At 41.3% G+C, this 20,962-nt stretch overlaps 1 protein-coding gene across 3 annotated transcripts in view; it reads left to right on the forward strand.

The window, feature by feature from the left end:
• LOC122799840 (CASP8-associated protein 2-like) overlaps window positions 1–20,962 on the forward strand; it is a 65,120-nt gene that overhangs the window by 967 nt on the left and 43,191 nt on the right. Inside the window, exons 2-4 of one of the 3 annotated variants that reach the window (XM_044069179.1) lie at window positions 1,921–1,996; window positions 7,905–7,993; window positions 12,718–12,792. In XM_044069179.1, coding sequence (XP_043925114.1) covers window positions 1,921–1,996; window positions 7,905–7,993; window positions 12,718–12,792 — 240 coding nt within the window. Of the gene's footprint in view, window positions 1–1,920; window positions 1,997–7,904; window positions 7,994–12,717; window positions 12,793–20,962 lie in introns of those variants that run through there. The other 2 variants (XM_044069171.1, XM_044069189.1) reach the window with 2 other exon arrangements.

Here is a 20,962-nt window from a genome sequence, read left to right on the forward strand (position 1 = left end):
TACAACTGTTTTGCAGGACGCAACTGTCCAAAGAGGGACTGGACTGTCCCTCACAAAGTGAGACAGGTGGTGACTCTAGTTGTATGGCTTGAACTGCAGATATTAACTTGATCTTCTGCTACCATTTATTATGTCTAGCAGCCCTGATCACTGTAATAATTAAATTGTGGTTTAATCTGTAGTCTGCTAAACAGGTTCAAAGGCTGCAAAAAGTAGTAATATAATTACAAGATTTTCACAAAACAAAAAAAGGCAGTGTGGGAGAGAAAAACACAAACATCAGGTCAAAATCCCCATGAATACAACTTTAAAGTTGGGCCATGTAATGCATTATCCCAGCAGGAATGGATGAGAAGAAAGACAAAGAAACTTTAAAAAACACCAAGTACTTTTCTATAATCGGGGCAACAGATGTAATGAGTGTTTGGAATGTTAGCCCGCTGTCGCAAAGATGACACTGCTGCCGCTGATGGATGCTGTGAAGGTTGGGTGAAGATAGATGAAGGCTGCCAGCCTAGCCAGATTTCTGTCATCTGTAAATGTTAATGTAAACCACAGGCGTGTTGTCTTAAATGATAAAAATGATAAAAATAGTGTTACATGTGAAACTGGAAAATGTTTAACAACAGTGCACTCTACTGACCAAGTAAAACATGTCGTGACCCTTTGATGTAAACATGGCTCCGACCTGTCTAGATGAAGACATTTTTTTCTATTGTTTTAACCAAGAGTTAAATTGCTAGAGTTAAACATGCAAATGTATTTTTATTGCTCTGCTTCCTGACCAGCTGCAAGATAACAAAAGGAGATGTTAAGAATGTAAATGTAGTTAGCCTGGGAACCCAGGGAAGTGTGAAGAATGATGTAATGGGAACCATGAATGTGATTTTAAAAACAGAGAGAATCAGAGAGCATTTTTGTATTGACTATTCAACTCACCAGCACGCTCTTGCTCTATATGTAAGTTTCTTAGATTTATGTTTTCTCTTAGAAATAGCTAGAAACTAGAAAGATTAGACTGTGTTTTTAACTGTGTTTCTGTGATGTCAGAACTGTACTACTGAAAAGTATTTCTCTGTGATCTCTGAACTCTTGACTAGCACTGTGTAGTGAAAAGTATTTTCTTGTGTTTTGACTGTTTGTTATTAAATAATTTTAAACCCTTTCAACTGTGGCTGTTTTTGTAGAGATAATTTAAGTTCTTTAGAGTACCTGCATTCCTGTGGTAAAATTGTACAAAGCCACCCCAATAGCTTTAGCCGTGGGCTATACTATCAACTGGATAATAATATTGCACAGTAATAATTGGACACCCTTTTAAGGGCCTTTGAGTAGCTGATAAATATTAGTGGGTGGTGGTAGCTGATACTACCGTATAGTCTGGGAAAAGGGGGCACAGCTACAGAACCTGGGCCAGCTTTCCCCAGGAGTGTTTGTGCGGTTATGTAAACTCTTCTCAAAGTGTGTGTGTGTGCGTGTGTGTGTGTGTGTGTGTGTGTGTGTGTGTGTGTGAGCTACTTGGACAGGGACACAAAGCACTGCTTGGACAGAGAAGGCGCTGGAGGTTTTAGCTTGCCCACTAGGCTGAGATCTGGACCCAATAGCGGTTCAATTCTCGGCTGGGGGTGCCTTCTGAGTGGAGTCTGCATCTCCCAAATTTGAAAGACATGCATCTTGAGCATTTCTCCCCGGGCCTCCACTGAAAATTGGCTCTGTTCCAAGTCAGACTTTCCCAGTTAACAAATGTTAAATAAATAAATATACACATATGTATTTATTTCTCAGATGTGATCTCCAATTTTATTGTGATAAATACAGTCTTATATAACATTTGCTGTTTTCAATATTTGTGTAATTGCTTCTCATTTTGCAGGTAAAGCTTCAGCAATGATGCATGCTTTCATTATTTTTGTTTTCTAGATGACAAGCACCGCGAATTTCACCAACATCAATAAAGATATAATTAAATGTATTGTTTCAGACAGACAATGCTTAGGTAAGACACTATAATCATTCTATGTGTTGTTAACTGACTAGTAGATGTTTTCTTACCAGCAGATATGTCAACATAATTTGATAGGTCCTCATCTTAGATTGTCCTTAACCATTTGTCTGTTGTGTAAATTAACCCAGTGTGGTAGACATGTCAATTCATTTTACCCAATTGTTGGGCATAGATGGATAAAGCGCTGACTAAACCCAGATGTCCCAAGTTTGACTTGTGACTCAGGTGTTCGAAAAGTTGGGCGGTATAAAATGGAAGTTAGTGGCTGCCACTAACCCACATATTTTGAGGGAAAGAAGAAGCTAGCCTCATTGTTGTATTGGCATTTGACAAAACACTACAAAGGTGTAAGATCAGCAGAATTTCTGTCTTGATGGAAAGTGAGCCTTTTTGCTACCACAATGTTGGAGGGCAAAGAAAAAAACAAAAACGAAAAACTAGCCCTGATGGTTGCCTGGATGATGGCATGTCATGGCCAGCTCTTAGAATGTAAATGGGGAAAAATGAGGGCTGCTGGCTGTCAGTTTGTGGAGGCATAAAGTGAATATTAAAACATTAAAAGTGAATGCAACATTTACTGTTTAAAGTATTGTTCCCCCTACATTTCAAGTCTAATATTTTTTATTCCCACCCCTAGTCATCAGCCCTCTTCTGCCAACCAATTAATTCCTCCTTTGGGGCATGAGCCCTCTGATGTATTCCCAGGCCAACTCAAGAGACATGTGATTTTTATGTTCCTGAGTGAGATGAGAGGTAAATAGCCCATTTGTTCTCCTTCAGAGGCAAGAGTCAGAAGTTACCAGACCTTCAGTCATGTAAGGGGTTTCTCCCTCCCTCCCTGTGTAAGTCCTTCCCTACAGTATTTGATAGCTGTTGCTGTAACTCTGCTAGGAGGCCCTTTTCATGCCCCTACAAGCACATAGAACACCTTCCTAGCCTACAGTAGAAAAGCCACTCTGACCCAAAAGCTGCTACCAGCAGTCACAGAACATTCCAAACGTGGTCACATCTCCTTCCTTGTCCCATGATGAGTGAGCTGGCCTCAACCAGTCACTCCCATACTCCCTGACACAGTTCCTCCAACACCGAGCTGCTAGTCAAAGGTTGGTCATCTTAGTCACAGTCAGGGCTTCATCCTTCTGTGCCACAGGATGAAGGCCAAGGCTTGGATGTTTTGAGGGAACTCATCGTACACAACTGGTCCTCACCTTTCTCACTAACAGAGCCACAGTCTACTCTTACGTCTTATCAAGTTCTGCAGTGAAGCACAGGTGATGTGCTTTGCTTGGCAGGCATCTGTACGTTTACTGACAGAAGGGTCTGGTACATGCAAAATCCATTTACCTGATAGTACAGACTTTTTTCTTCTCTTCAAAATAACAACTTACGCTAGCTCCAATACATATTGTGGATAGTTGTGTGCATTGTATGAAATAGCCATCGTATTATAACCTCTGTATTCCTGCCTGTTTTTGACATGCAGGATCATGCTCTGTCACATCATCCAGCATGTTGCATTTTTCATTTTTGCAGCATCTCATCTCTGCCTTATAACCCTTAATGCTAGATGTTGTTAACAGGTCACAGCAGTTATAACCAGAGCTGTTGCTAGGTTTGTTAGTGTCCTGGTCAGTTCCCAGACTGGCACCCCAACCCAGAACTGAGGCCAAAAAAAAATCCAGAACTTTAGCAAAGAGCTTCTACTATATCTTTGTTTCTGCAGTTATTCAAATATAATGGTGTTCATTTAAACAGGTGTGATATTGGCTGCAATTGCTTAAATTAATGCTAGTACTGCACTGTACAAATGCCCAGTCATCATCTCTTCTGAGGTGCTGATTACGTCTCCTAATAGCTTGCACCAGAAGAAGCCATCCCTGTCTGTGGTAGGGAATACAACTATTTTTATATTAATTTATTTTCTTGCATTACATAAACTAATATTAGTATTCTTTTGACTGCTTTTATTATTTTGTGTAACAGTTACTTTGTGAGAGATTCCACCTCTGCATTTATAACTATAATGTAAAATGTCTTTGTCAGATATCTGATGTAAGCAATCCTTTATTTGCATTTTTTGCCTTTGGCCCTTTGTGGCTAAAGATGATGGAGGAGAAGACTTGGGTCATCTTGAGCTGACCTTTAAGAATAGCTTTGCTTTGTTACATGGAAGAACCCAGATGCTCACCTGTTTGCCTTTAATAAGGTGGGCACACTCTGGAAGCCCCCAATTGAATGATGTACTGTTCTCTCTAAACCACCTTAGGGTTGATTTCCTTGTCATTTTCTTGGTCTTGCACATAGTTTACACGACTTAGCATTTGGTAGAATATTTGTGGAACAAATAGTTAAAAGATATGAAGAGGTTTATTAGAAGAGTTTCATCCTCTGTTATTGTGGCCAGGTGATTCTCAATTGTGTCTCTTATTTCCCAGTTTTTAGTTGATGAGGCATGGGAAAAAAAAATAAGCTTCTTGATTCTGGGATCAAGAAGTCTTTCAAAGGGTTTATTATGGCATCACTTTGAGTTTCATATTGCCTGCTGTACATTGGAATAACCTGTTGGTCTGTGCCTGCTGTACACTGAAATGAGTTAGTACAGGGACTAAGGCTGCTAGTGTTGTCTATACTGCCTGCCCGCTGAGTTTCATATTGCCTGCTGTAAATTGGAATGAGCTTGCACAGTGGGCAGGGCAGCAACTACTGGTGTAGTCTGGTTTGGTTGCCTGTTGAGCTTTATATTGGCTCTGAACACTAAAATGAGCTGGGGCAGTGGCCAGGACAAGGTTAGGGTTATCTGTCTGGTTGCCTGTTGAATTTCACAGTGTCTGTTGTACATTTGAATGATCTGGTGCAGTGGGCACAGCAGCAGCTACTGATTCTGTTTATGCTGCATGCCTGCTAATATTCTGAAGACCAGAACTGCAGACTTCTGAATGGTTAGACAATATACAAAGTTGGGGGATACATGCTAAGTCTGAGAGTAAGATATCTTCGTGTATTGCCTTTACTGTGAGATACAGCAATCTTGAAATTCGTATATGTTGTGGGGATGTGGGGACATAGCTCCCACACTGGAGCGCGGGAGGGTGGGCAGGCTTTAAATGTTTTAAACAACATTTCATTGAAAATTCCACTTATTTTTTCAGATCTTTGGTCTTGCTCTTCCAATAGGAAGCCATCCATACCAGATGGCATTTCTGAGTCTGTCCTTGTTGTTTCATAATAACATTTGCCAGGAAATCCTCAATGTACTTTGTAGTGGCAAAATCCTCTCGGGTGAACCCGGAGAAGATTTGTGTCAGTGTGAGATTCAGTGAAGCTCCTATTTTGCAATCATCTGTAAATTTAGTCAGCCAGAGACTGCTGACATTGGCCTTGACTTAGGACTGATCCCTGAGGGACTCCACTTGTGACTGGCCTCTGTAGAGGTGGACTCCCCAATTCTAACTTCCTGGGTCCTCATTGTGAACCAGTTGGCTATCCACTGGGTAACATACAGGTTTGTACCTAACCTCTTGAGTTTGTCAACAATGCCCGAGTGGGGTATTATGTCAAATGCCTTGGCCAGGTCAAGGTTGGCAGTGTAAACGATTTTGCTCTCATCCATTGCTTTGGTGACCTTCCCAAAGAAGTCCACCAGGTTGAGTAGGCATGATCTGCCCTTGAAGAAACCAAACTGGGTTGGGTCCAGTGTCTGGAGGTTTACTATATCTCTAGTGATCATCTCCATGATCATTCTTTCCGTGTATTTACTTATAGTGAGACTTATGCGTCTGTAGTTTCCAGGGAGTGTTGATAGTGCTTGTGACGCCTGTGCCCTGGCCCAGCAATCAAGGAGCCTCAATCCTCACCACTAACACCAGTGTGCGGCATCTCATATAGGAGGAAAGGATAACAAATACACACAGTAAAGTGCAATTTCCCTTAAGAGCACACAGAGATCCCAGTCAGTCCGGGGCTGGTTGCTCCCTTGCTCTCCAGGTCCCCAGTAAGACTCCCCACTGTCACAGCTATAGGGTCCAGATCTCAGCCAGCTGAGCAAGCTAAAATCTCCAGCACCCTCTCTGTCTTACCCATGCTTCATGTCCCTGCCCAAGTAGCTGACACACATACACACTTTGAGATAAGAGTTTATACTCCTGGGGAAGGCTGGCACAGGTTCTCCAGCTGTGCCCCTTTTACCCAGACTATACAGTAGAAATTACTGCCACCACCAAGCTAATATTTATCAGCTACTCAAAGGCCCTTAAAAGGGTGTCCAGTTATTACTGTGCAATATTATTATCCAATTGGTAGTATAACTAAGCAGTCAAGGCTTATTAGAGTGACTTGATACAGGATCCCTATATACATGCAATGTACTCTTAGAGCTTAACTTATCTCTACACAAAACAGCTACAGTTGAAAGGTTTTAAAATATTTAATAAATAATAAAAACACAAGACAATACTTTTTACTACACAGTGCTAGTCAACAGGTTAGAGATCACAGAGAAATACTTAAAATAATTCAGTAGTACATTTCTGACCACAGAAAAACACTTAGAAATAGCTAGAAACTAGAAAGATTAGACTAAGAGAAAACACAAATCTAAGATAAACTTACTTATAGAACAGGCAGAGTGCTGATGAGTTGGATGGTCAAGACAAAAATGCTTAATGCCGACTGATTCTCTCTGTTTTTAAAATCACATTCCTGGTTCCCATTACATCATTCTTCACATTTCCCCGAGTTCCCAGGTTAACAGAAACTACATTTACATTCTTAACATTTCCTTGTGTTATCTTGCAGCTGGTCAGGAAGCAGGGCAATAAAAATACATTTGCATGTTTAAATCTAGCAATTTAACTCTTGGTTAAAACAATAGGAATAATGTCTTTATATGGACCATCTGGAGCCGACTTTAGATCAAAGGGTCACAGCATGCTTTATTTGGTCATCTTTCTGCCAGCAGAGCGTACTGTTGTTACATTAATATTTACAGATGACAAAATTATCATCAGAATTCTATCTGGCTAGGCTGGCAGCTTTCACAGTGCTCATATGTTTTAGTTCTTCTTTTTAACTATAGCAAACCACTTCCTAGAAATGTAGCAAACAGTTGGTACAATTTATACCCTGCCTCCATAGAGTGCTACAGCACTCAGGTTTAGTTAAAAAATAATACAGTTTTGTTTTTTACTTTTAAACTGGAGCAAACTACATGCTATAATGTAGGACAGTTTAGACCACACACGAGTAATACATGACTCAGATTTGACTGCAAATGCAATCCATCCATACATACATCTACAACCCCTTTTCCCAGTTTTGCACATGGAGTCGGGGTGCCACTTCAGCAATGAAAATCATCTACAGCCAAGGTTTACACCGCCAGTTGGCTAGCTCTGCCTCGGTTGTTCTTTCACACTACACACACACACACACACACACACACACACACACACACACACACACACACACACACACACACATCTATGGCCAATTTAGAGTGTTCACTCCACCTACTGTACGTCTTTGGAATGTGGGAGGAAACTGGAGCACCCAGAGGAAAACTATGCAAACACAAGGAGAACATGCAGACTCTGCACAGAAGGCACCCCAGCCAATAGTCAAACTGTGGGACCTCTTTATGTGAGGCAACAGTGCTGTGTGTGCAAAATTGGCTCTTAAATCTGGTACTGCATTAAGAGAGATTAGGATTAGCTGATCTCACCCACCCAATATTTTGGTCACAGGGCAGTTGCCCCTCTTGCCCTACCCTACTGCTGATAAGCTGACTAGGTCTTGGTAGATTAGGGATGGCACAAGAGAAGAAATATAATAACAGTTGTGGAAGCATTTTGCATAATTAAATGAGGACTGGGCTTTGAATTATTATTTTTTTTAATTACAGAAGGCCTATATAGCCCGTTGAAGCATGGTATAGACTATCATATGTGGATCCTTACAGAAGACGGTGTACTACTACCATCAGCTGCTGAGGTATATTAGTGGTAGTAATTTAAGCAGAATGGTGTTATTACTTTCTAACCTGTCTCTAAATGCTCAAAAACTGGCATCTAAGAAGCTAATCTGTTTGTATTAATGAATATTTTTTTCATAACAGCGGGAAGACAAACATCCATACACAAAAACATTCTAATAATGACAGAGGGACAGTATTTTACTCTTTATATTGTGCTTCTGTCATTAGTGAGACAGTACGTGCGTACACACACACACACACACACACACACACACACACATCTCTGTACATCATTATCTACACACACACAAACTTGCATCTCCCAACATCATTTCCTACACACACACAAACACACACACACATACACTCTTGCATCTCCCAGCATCATTTCCTACACACACACACACACACACACACACACACACACACACACACACGCACACACACACACACACACACACACACACACACAAACACAGTCTCGCATCTCTGTACATCCATTTCCTCCACATACACACACACACACACACACACACACACACACACACACACACACACACGCACACGCACACTTGCATCTCCATACAGTGTCTACACAGACACATACAGTCTCGCATCTCTGTACATCCATTTCCTCCACATAGACACACACACACACACACACACACACACACACACTTGCATCTCCATACAGTGTCTACACACACACACACAGCCTCGCAACTCTGTACATCCATTTCCTCCACATAGACACACACACAGACACGCATCTCCGTACATCATTATCTCCACACACAAGCATGCATCTCTGTACATCATTTTCTCCACACATTCACACTGTCGCATCTCCTGACGTAATTTCCTACACACACACACACACACACACACACACACACACACACACACACACACACACAAAGGTACCATTAAAAGACTTTTGTCTTTGTTGGAGAAGACGGTATCAACAATCTGGTAGAAGGGAGTGCTGCTGCTTTTCCAAAAGCCAAGTTTCACATGATTAAGTTGGTCATGTGTGTTCTTATATTCAAAACAACTGGTTATACCCCATTTTGTTCGTGTTTAACATGTGACTGGAGATTAGAAAGGGACACATATCAGGAGAAGGAGATGGATGATTTAAACAGAGGACCTAATGGCTGCATTTTTCCATAAGGAGGAAGTATTCTTAAGGGAAGATAGATATTGAGAATAAAGCACAGAACACAAACATTGCCTCTCACATTTCAGCTATACTATCAAGACCATTACTGTGATTGTTCACAGTGCTTCTCATTTGATACTTTGAACTGCAGCCCCTTGAAATGTATCTGCTTATCCCTTACTGCATGAAATTATCTCCTCAAGCAAGAGAGTATCTAATCATCAGTACTTGAAATGAGAAAACTGTTTTGAGTAAATAGAAAATTGTATCAAATACAAGCAAGAGTTTTTGTAGGGATCTCCCCCACACCCCCTTATTTTTTTTTCACTGCAAGTTGGATAAAGAACAGTCCACTATCTTTTTTTAATCTCTTACTCTTTCTCCATGATGCTGTGAGTAGGGATTAAATATTAAACAGTAAAACATGATCCTACATAGTTCTCTGCTCTATGTAGCAATAAAACAAATACAGCAAACTACAGTATCTAGCAACCATGACTGGACAAACAGAAACTAAGTAATTTAGGACTGAATGAATACCCAAAGGAAATCTTTCACAGCATGTGGAACTGCATTGTATAAGATGGAAAATGGATTGGCCAGGTGGGTCAGTGAAGGCAGCACTTTGGTTTTGTTTTTGATGCAAGTTGGATGCTGATATGAATATGCAAGACACACACACACACACACACACACACACACACACACACACACACACACACACACACACACACACACAAACACAAACACATACACACACTGCTTCTCTTTGCTAGTACAATAAGTGGAAATGTCACACAGCCTACAGAAAGTCACATTTTGGATGTACAGTATGTTTTCCTTTCACAATGTTCACCCACTATGAATAACTAAATAAAAATATAATTATATAGATAGATGGGTTGAGAGATAGATAGTATATAGATAGATAAGTCACTAGATTAAAGATATTTTTTCAAACAAAACACAAGTTTATATAAATGTAGAAAAACATAAACTCAACCATCTATCATTTGCTACAACTTGACAGCACTTCCATCTTTTTCATGACAACACTGGAATAAGGACAATAATCCATGGTGCAAGGGTGTTGACCTTAGAATTTACCTGCCCCCCTCCTGTCCACTGCACTACCTCTTGGGAATAGATTCATAGCTAGTTGATAGGACTGCAGTCCAGCATACCATTAAGGAGCCTAGCCCAAATTCCTACTTGCTCTAAATCACTAATATTGCTTAAGTAAATTACTGAAGATCACACTTTTAGCAAATGAAGGTGAAAAGATTCAAACCTTGTACCCTTAGCTTAGGAAGAAGCTCAGCAACTGGGCAAAGCTTTATTTCGATACACTACCTGCCACACTCCACTGTGCTAATTGACAGTTAAGTAAATCCTAACAAAACCTGTACCCCAGGCATAGAAAATGACAGAGGGACAATATTTTGCTCTTTAAGTAAAATATTATCCCTCTATCATTAGCGAGACAGTGGAAAAAATGCAGTGAAACTCAGCATTGTTTCCACTGTCTCACTAATACAGACTTGCTCGCATACAGACATACACACACAGACACACACCAGATCTATTCTAAATAACTTACAGATAGACATGCACGCATGTAAGTGCGCACACACACACACACACACACACACACACACACACACACAGATGTGCACACATGTAAGTGCGCACGCGTGTGCGTGCACACACACACACGTGCGCACGCACACACACCAGAATGAATTTCAGGGAAAGAGTGCTGTTGTCAGAAATAACACACTGGCTCTATTTACACATCTTAACGGGTTAATCTTTACCTTAGTGTCACTATGTTTTATGTATATAATGAAAAATCCAAGACACTCACTCCGATATTAACACATAACCACAGTGAAAAGACTTGGAATGCTAACTTGCTGATTTCAGCCTGGAATTTTAGGACCAAGTTCAAAGCAATATTTTTTTAAAGTTTAAACTCTGTAGCAATATCTCATGAAATTGTGACGCACAGCCCACATTCTCAACATGCTATTTTTTTAAAATATCCATGGGAAATGAACTTGCTTCACGGTGTATATTTTCTTAGAAAAACAATTGAAATACTGAGAAACGGTACAAAAAATGCAAGTACTCAAGTATGTCTGCCAAGAGTTTTTTCTCTGCCACAGAATATCTGTGGCAATTACTTCACAGATGCAAACTGACAGGATATTTTCTATTATACTGGCATAGAGTGTATAAGCTACTCAGCTAATCCTTTTACTATAGCACTACTAACCTCTGTGTCCCCTATGCAGGAAGGATATGAGTACTTCACAGCTGTCCCTGATTTTGACAGAGATTTTAGCACACACACACACACACACACACACACACACACACACCCTCTCCCTCTCTCTCTGTCTCTTGCTTCTCCCTTCACAGTACAGACGATACTTTACTTAAAGACTAAAAAGTAAAAAAATAAAAATATAAAAAACACATTTAAAAAAAAAAAGAATTGTTTTTTTATTGAGTTGCTCTTCTTCTCTTTTCGGCTTTTCCCGGTTAGGGGTTGCCACAGCATAGCACCTGTCCGCTCATGATTGGCAGTGGTGTTTTATGGTGTCGAGTTGCCAGCCCAGCACCCAACCTTCCACAGAAGGCACACATTCACACCTAGGGCCAATTTAGAATGTCCAATCCACCTACAGCATTTCTTTGGGATGTGGGAGGAAACCCTTGCAACCACAGGGTGGACATGCAGACTCCGCACAGAAGGCACCCCAGCCGAGGATCGAACCGGAGAACCTCTTGCTGTGAGGTGGAAACGCTAACCTCTACACCACCGCGGCTGCCCCTTTTTATTGAGTTGCTCTAAAAAGTAAAAAAAAAATAATGAAGAAGAGTGAAAGCTTTGCAAAAGAAACACAGATATGCTGATTTCAGAAAAGCATTTGAGGTTGGTTTTGCTGATTTCTACTACTTCTTCTGGTGCCTCATTATCCCAATAATCAACCTTGAATGCTTTTCTGAAATCAGTGTGTCTGTGTTTGTTTTGCAAAGCGTTCACTCTTCCTTATTTTTTACTTTTTAGAGCAACTCAATAAAAAGCATTCTTTTTTAAACCAATTTTTTTTAATATTTTTATTTGTTCATAGCTTGTGGTGTATTTCTTTCTTGTCCTCCTTAGCTAGTTGTTAGACGTTTATACATTTTTGGTAAAACGTTGACTATTGTACTTTTATATTATCTGAGTAAGGATTTACAACCTCCTTTAGCCTTGTTTTAGTAGAATGTATTTACATTTTATCAACTTGTGGGCACAAAAAGAAGAAGATGAATAACAGAGTCAGGTGTGCAGTACACTTTGTTTCATGCACTGACTCCCCGTAATTGTTACTGACCAAAGCTGCATCCACTCACTCCTACTACTGGGAAAAGGGGGTGGGCACAAACAGACAACTGTGGCTAATTTCCATTCATATAATGAATTTCTACTGTAATAATTCTCTATTCAAACAGCTGCTGCAATACTAATAATCAAATATCTGTGCTTTACCTCTGTGTGTTAATGCTTTTTTTCTTCTTATATTACAGATGGAAGTGAGACATGACAGAAATCTCCTGGAGCTGAGAGAGACACTAATTGGTCTGAAAGAGATTAGGATCAAGGTATACTATTGTTTATCCATAATGTGCAAAACTCCCGTTTAAGCTATTCACTGTTTTCCTACACTGATTTAAGATCACAGAAAGTAGTTCATGTCTGGAGGCAAACAACTCAAAAAAATAAACAATTCTTCTAAAGTATGATATTATATTGTATAAACAACTGGTTTATTGTTGTTTTAATTGAGCTGCCTCAAGTACATTAGCAGTCTACATCTCCATAACATAGGGATGCCCAATTCTTTGTTTCCTTCATTCCATCTTAATAGTTTATATCAGATGTCCTTACATTCACTGCTACAGTATTCTTAACATATGGGGATTCATGGAAGCCCGATATCCAGCCAGTCTAACAAAGACTAGTGTTGCTTTAAGGTATGCCAAACGTCACCCAAACACTCCTTGCATAGTGTAGGGCATAAAGGTGACATTCAGGTCTACCATAATCAGAACTTCTTTGCTACTAGTCTGAACGTATCTGTTCACCATTCATCTGTTTACCTGCATCCGCTTTCCACCAGTTGAATGCATTTTAATTTTCCAGTGACTACCTATGTCTGTTTACTGACTTCTAGCAGTTGCAGGTAAGTGCCTCATTGTTTTTTTTTGTTTTGTTTTTTCTTGCTTTTTTGTGCTGCTTGGAGTTATTGTCATCCAGGAAGGATAAATGCCAGTGTGGGAGACAGATTCCCAATAAAGACCGCCACATTAAATGTCTTTTTTGCCTAGGAGTTTCTCATGACCATACATCTTGTTCAGTTTGTCAGGCATTTGTCCTGAAAACCCTTCACAGTAGACTTTCTTCCCTTTCCTTGTATCTTGAGAACTTCTTATCTTAAGCTTTTCACTAAACATATAATAGAAGGAGTCTCCCACACTGAGGGTCAGCCGTTAGGGAAGAAAAAGGTGAAAAATGTTCAACCGGAATCTTCTGCTGTCCAGCCTCTGCCAGATATTTCTCCCAAGGTTGTTACAAACCCGGAGGCTCACCCGGCAGGGTTGTCAGATTTCTCTGCCATGACCATGTTGGACACTGGTGAGGATTCGAGGCTTTGCAGGTATCCGTCTCAGACGTTCAGGGTGAACCACGGTTTATTTTTTCTGAGGGGTCTAGGGGAGTTCCTCAATTTTTAGTTGGGGGAAGAAGTTTCTGCTATGGTTCTTGACTGCCATCCTGGGTCTGAGCTTTCTCCGGTTTTGGAGGAGATGTTCCCTTAAAAAAAAAAAAAAAATGTAACCTTTTTCCTCTGCTCCTAGAGATCCACAAAGTGAGTGGTAGACCTTCACTCAGGGGCTGTTTACTGCTTTAATGTCCTTAAAGCCTCCTCAAGGGGTTTCTGTTCCTGCTCTTCCTTGGTGCTCTACCCCCCCTTAAAAGGCCTAGAGAACAGGATTCTTCTTAGGATGAGTTGGATTCTGATGATGAATCCCTGACTTATTCTACTTAAGTTCCTTCTCCTTTGAACTATGGATCAGAGGAGGAGGAGGAATCTTAGTCCTGATGTTCCTTTTGAGGAAATTTCCTTTGGAGACACACTCTGTAGAATGATGGATTTTTTTGTAAGTGGGATTGTGCTCAGGTCTCTGATATCCATAAGAGATACTATGAGTTGCCATAGTTTGAATCTCCTAAACCTGCAGCTATTCCTCCTGTTTTGGCTGCTTTGCTGGATGCTTTTTCCAGTGCCTCTCATGCACCTGATTTTCTGCCCTCTGCTCCCATAAAGCCTGTTGATGTTTATAGGGTGCCTGAGGATTGTTATTTTTTATATAAATGTCCTACTGATGACCCCTCTGTAGTGTCTGTAGTCTCTGATGAGCCATCTCAATTGCTTCCTCCACCCAAGTTTTATTGCCTTCTGACAAGGACCTCAGAACTATGGAGAGGCTAGGTAAAAAGGTTTACACTTCTGCTACCCTAACTTTTAGGGCTATTAATTATCAGACCCATATGTCTAGGTATGGGTTACCTCTTCTTTCTCAGGCCTGAAAACTTATTTCTGATTTTCCAGACTCTGAGGGTAAAACTTCTGTTCTTTCCTTGCTTAGTGACTTCTCCTCAAGCCATTCTTCATTCTATTAAATGTAGTTATGATGCTGCAGATGCCCCTTCTAGGGCTGCTGCTTTTGGTTCAGTGATGAGGAGGTATTCTTGGCTTAGGCTTCAGCCTTTATCTGATGATATTAAAGTTAGGTTGATGGATGCTTCTCTGGATTCTAAACTTTTGTTTGGGGAAGCAGCTGCTGCTTTGTTTAAGCCCCTTCAGGAGAATGGTAAGGCTTTACAGAAGCTTAAACATGTCTTTGTTTCTCCTGTGTCTAAATTTCAGAGAAACTACCCCGCTAAGCCTGCTTTTGTTCATAGGCAATCTCGCCCTTCTACTAAAGCCAAGAAGAATGGCAAACATGCTACTCCTGCTAAGACTACTCAGTTTTCAGGGATTGCAAAGCCTTCCTTTCCAGACAAACCAGGTGCTGTATGACTGTCTCTTCCCAGCCACATTCCTCTTTCTCTTTCTCTTCCTGCTTGGCTTCAGATCACTCAGAATTATTGGTTTCTGTCAAGTCATTTATCAGGGGTACTTTATGGTGTGGAAATCCCATCCTTCTTTAACATCCCTTCTCTATGCCACTAGTCAAGGAACCTTAATCCTCACCATTGACACGGGTGGGAGGTGTTCAGTTTTTGGTGGCAGTGGTGGGATATTAATAGAACTTCTGTAGCGTGCAAGCAGTTGTCACTGAAGGTGTGTGTACTCTCAGCAATCACAGGGTAAACATGCAGAGTTTTGTTTTTCATAACATTTATTTTTGTTGGTTTAGTTTAGTCAGGGAAAGCAGGCAAATATATCAGCAGGGGATTATGGCAAGCTGACACTGAATCAGTTGGCTAAGGTGTGCAAATCCAAATGACTGGTGCATGCCAACCTGGCTAAAGAGGAAATGATTTCAGCCTTAGTTGCAGCTGTAGCATAGACAAGCAACCAGGAGGAAACCCAGTTTGTCAACGGAGATGTGCAACCCTCAGAAATAGGATAGTTCATCTTTTCCATGGAGGATTTAAAAACCTGTTTGGAGTTAAAGAGACTTGAACTGGAGTCAAAACACATGGAATTAGAATTGGCAGAGAGACTGCAGTGTTTGGAGGCTAATGAAAATGAGAAGCAGTTGCAATATGAGAGGGATATGCTGACTGTTTGACAGGAACATGGAGGTAATAGGGAAGGGAATAACCTAATCCCAGAAGCAAAAAAAGTTAGTAAATTTCTTCCATAGTATAAAGACGGTGATAATTTTGATAGTTGTATTCACAAATTTGAAAGAGTATGTAGACAATATGATGTTGACCAAGGCTCAGGGTACAGTTTTTTGACCCCCTTACTCCATGGTAAACCTGTAACTGCTGTTTCTAAATTGTCTGATACTGACTGTTTAATTTATAACAAGGTTAAACAGTGTTTATTGGAATGTTTTAAGTTAACAACTGAAGCTTACAGAAACAAATTTTGTAAGCATAGACATAAGGCAAATGAAAATGTATGTGATTATATTGCAGAGCTAAGCATTTATTTCCACAAGTGGGTGAGTGGGTTTCAGATCACCACTTTTAAAAGGCTATCAGACATTTTGGTGAGGTAACAAGTTCTTAGCGGCTTGCCTGAGGACATGAGAATCTGGTTGGCAGACCGGGAATATAACTCTGCAGAGGAGCTGTGGAGAAAAGGGGATCTCTACTTAGCAAGCAGGGCACCACTGCACAAGCAAGGGATACCCAGTGCTGCACATGGATATAACAGAACTCATGGTGGGCAGCGTAAACCACCCCAACAGAGTCCACCAGTAACAGGGGAAGCAACTAGTTCAGGTACATGGCCAGGATCAAGGGTTAGATGTTTTAAATGTAACCATAGGGGCCATGCATCATACAGATGTCCACTGAAACAAGGTGGGGAGCCAGCAAGAGAGAATAACAGTATGCCAGTGGTAAATTGTCTGGAGATAGGATATATCATTGGAGTTTGTATCCTATCTTAGTGGGTAGAAAACAGGCCACTGCTAAGAGAGACACAGCCTGTGACATAACCATTATGAAGCCTGCAGTGGTTAAAGAGTAGCAGTACATGCTTGGGCAGTCCATTCCAGTCAGAGCTTTAGGAGAGACCCCATGACAGACACCTTTGGCCAGGGTTCATCTTGACTGAAGGGTGGAAAAGTAAGTAAGTAGGTGTGTTTGAGGATATCTCTTCAGATGTCTCAATAGGGATTGATTTTGATAATGCAGTACGTTGTATGCATGTAGTTATATGCAGTCAGGTTTGGAGACAGGCATTGGGTCTGGTAGTCTGGGGAAGACTCAGACAGACCCCACACCTGAAGGTGGGGCTGATGATGTGGCTGTTTCAAGGGGGGAAGCTACCCTGTAGCAGTGAAGCGGAAGTTGAGTCATAGTTGCTGATGGTACTGATGTTCCCTTGGACAGAGTGACTGCAAGGGCAGAGGTGAGTGGTAGTACCCAGGTTGACAGTGAGGCACTGCTGTCAGAAGATACCAGACTTCCTTCCATGAGTTCCAGGGAGCTGGGAAGGTTCACAAAGGTAGAGTTGAGACAGGCTCAGCTCTCGGACCCTACACTTTGAGGCTTGAGAAAGGCAGTTAAGGAGGCACCTGATTCTCAAGGAAAAAGGGAGTCTGTATACTAGAACAAAAGGTTACTGTATAGAGAGTGGACCCCTGAGGGAGGGCTAGAGGGTGAGGTAACACAGTAGTCAGTAGTGCCTAGAACCTACCATCTGGCACTTCTGCCCATAGCCCATGGCATTCCTTTGCAGGTCATATGGGCATAAAGCATACTAAGAGACATATTATTCAGAACTTTTATTGGCCTGGGATCACAAGGGATGTAATAGGGTACTGCAGAACCTGTTAGCAGTGCCAAAAAGTAGGCAAGGCAGTGAGAAAGGTCAAAGCACATTTGATGCCTTTGCCTGTGATTGAGGAGCCATTTCAGAGGGTAGCTATGAAATGGCTCCTCAGTCACAGGCAAAGGCATCAAAGCACTTTGACCTTTCCCCCTGCCTTGCCTACTTTTTGGCAAGGCAAGGGGAAAGGTCAAAGTATCTTTGATGTCTTGCCAAAAAATAGGCAAGGCATCAATGTGCCTTTGATGCCTTGCCAAAAAGTAGGCAAGGCAGGGGGAAAGGTCAAAGTGCCTGCCTTGCGTACTTTTTGGCAAGGCATCAAAGACACTTTGTCCTTTCCCCCTGCCTTGCCAAAAAGTAGGCAAGACAGGCTGAAAGGTCAAAGCACCTTTGATGCTTTTGCCTGTGATTGAGGAACCATTTCAGAGGGTATGGATATTGTGGAGCCTCTGAATACCCTAAGTTCCATAGGGAAGAAATATATCCTAGTAGTAGTAGATTATGCTACTAGATATCCTGAGGTGGTAACTCTGTCCTACAATGAGGCAGAGGAGATGGCAAATGCTTTGTTAGAGATTTTCAGCAGGGTAGGTTTCCCAAGAGAAATAATGACTGACAGAGGTGCCAGTTTCATGTCAGACCTGCTGGCTTGTCTGTGGGAGCACAGTGGGATAAAGCACATAAAGACCACACCCCCAGACTAATGGTTTTGTGGAGAGGTTAAACGCTACACTAAAGACCATGCTAAGGGCATTTGAAGACCAGTTTGATAGAGTGGGACAAATATTTGCCCCATCTGCTGTTTACATATGGAGAGGTACCCCAGGAATCCACTGGTTTTTCACCCTTTGATTAGCTGTATGGGCATAGGGTGAGAGGAGCCTTGGATTTGATTCTTGATGTGTGGGAGGGTATGTGTGAATCCCACAAGGAGTATGTTGTGGCATATGTCCTAAACCTCAGGACAAAGCTTGGGGAGCTCATAGGCTTGGCCCAGGAGAACCTAACAGGAGCTCAACAGCAGGAAAAAGGTCTGGTATGAAAGGAATGCTTGAGCCTGAGAGAATTCTGTGGTACAGCAGACTATGATGCTCATTCCTGTCAGACACAATAAACTGCAGGCAGTTTGGGAAGGACCCTTTAAAGTGGTAAAGAAGGTCAGTGATGTTAACTACATGGTAAAACTGCTAGGCAAGATGCAGGGGCACAAACTGTACCTTGTTAACATGATGAAGCTTTACCACGATAGGGAAGCCCTTGAGCAAAGTATTTGCAGTGGGTGGCAGGATGTATCTGAAGGGTATCTGGTGACTGATCTCCTCACTTGAGGCTCGGACTGACACCTCAGTGGAAGGGGTCAGCAATTCCAATGCGAATGGGCTATTAAGACAGGGTATGTGGGTTAACGTGTTCCCAGACAGTCTCATTCCTCTCAAGCAATGTTTCTCCAGAGTCACTTGAAAAACTAGCTTGAGTCTTTAAAGGGAGGAGAGATGTGATGATGTGAGATAGTACTAGCTGTGCCAGAGACAGTAGGGCAGTGCATGTGTGACACTTGCCAGCATAACTAGCTGGAGTTTTGTAAAGAATTATATCTCATTTGAATATCAAACTGATTTGTACAGATTGTCGCCTCACAGTAAGACGTTGTCCTGTTCGATTCTCAGCTAGAGCGTCTTCTATGTGGAGACATGCGTGAATGGGCGTACCTTCATTGAAGGTTGTGCGTCAGGGCCGGCAACTCAGCATGTAAAAATCTACTGCCAATCATTAGCGGACCGGAGTTTCGCTGTGGCGACCCCTAACCGGGAAAAGCCGAAAGACACAACAACAACAACTTGTGTTACAGATGTATTTGTAAAGGTGCTTGTATTAAAAATGTATCAACAATGGGTCCTGCTGGACAGAAAAGAAATATACATTTATATCAGACTGTACTGTTGTAACTGAAGAAATGTATGTATGTTAACAGAGGTTGGAAGGGAAGAGGTTAAGCTCAGCTCAGCTTACTTAAGAAAAATAGCCAAATATTAAATGACTCGGTTTAGGCCATAAAGATTTCATGTCACAGGCCTGAATGCAGCCAGAGACACAATGTCTGGGAAAGCTTGGGCTCTTATTGTCCTTAGTCGTGAACTAATTGCTACCCTGGGGTGCCAGAGAATGGCTGGCTAGTTTCTACAGGAGGGGTGAAAGGGCTGGAATTGTTTTATAGTCTCCAGATGCTGGAAGAAGCATTAGCAAAATCCTAGGTGTGTATTGTGACACATCTGTGGTAGATCGTGGTTCAGCTTCTAGTCAAGGGGATATTGTGGGAACCACATAATCATGTGACCAGATGTGATGTCATTGTATAGCCAGCACTGAAATTATATTTAGATAGTAGAGGTCTGACAGAAGACACTCCGCACTCTGTCTTGGACCTGACAACACAGACCCATATCCATTTCATATTGCCTTGATCTAGCAAGTAAATGGGTAACAGTAATTCTTCAGTCAGTTAGGAAAATGTAGTAAGACTAGTTAAATATTGTTTTTCTGTATCTGAATATTTGCATCTGTATTTGTATATATCCTGTGAATGAAACTCTGGTGCTTGTTGTAAATATATAATCAGTATTTTCATGTTTTCTATTTTATTATTTATTATTAAATATATCTAAACTTTTTATTGTAGCTGATCTTATAAAAATATTTTAATCCTTGGGAATAATTGCATTTATTTTGGGACACTGTGGCTTCATGCTCCTGAAAGGCTTGCTGCTTAGTAAAATGAATACTATACAAATGGTAATGTTTGACAAAGAGTAATTGGGTACTCTGGTAAGTGCCTTAAAGTAGCTAGCTGATGGTGGTGAATCCACCTTATAGTCTGGGTGGTGGTGGCAGAGCTGGTAAATCTGTGTGTGTGTTTGTGTCAGCTACTTGGAACAGGGGCATAGACCACTGGTTTTTGCAGAGAGAAAGATTGAGTCTTATTTGGGGCCTGGAGAGGAAGTCTAGCCCCAGATCTGGAGTGTGCTCCCTTTGTGCTGTTAAGGGAAATTGTGCTTGATGCAGAGAGCTGCATCTGAAAATATTGTCTTTATTCATTTTTCTTCTAAGTGAACCATCTCCTACCGGTATTAGTGGTGAGGATTAAGGTTCCTTGATTACTGACTCAGAGGAAGGGTGTCACATGGGCATTCCTTAGCCTCCTCGGGAACAACTTCCCTTTTCCCAGAGGTTCTTCAAAATCTCTTGACTCAGGGTAC

Source organism: Protopterus annectens, chromosome 1.part0 (genome assembly GCF_019279795.1).
Source record: "Protopterus annectens isolate FY-2018-M chromosome 1.part0, PAN1.0, whole genome shotgun sequence".
NCBI classification, from domain to species: domain Eukaryota; kingdom Metazoa; phylum Chordata; order Ceratodontiformes; family Protopteridae; genus Protopterus; species Protopterus annectens.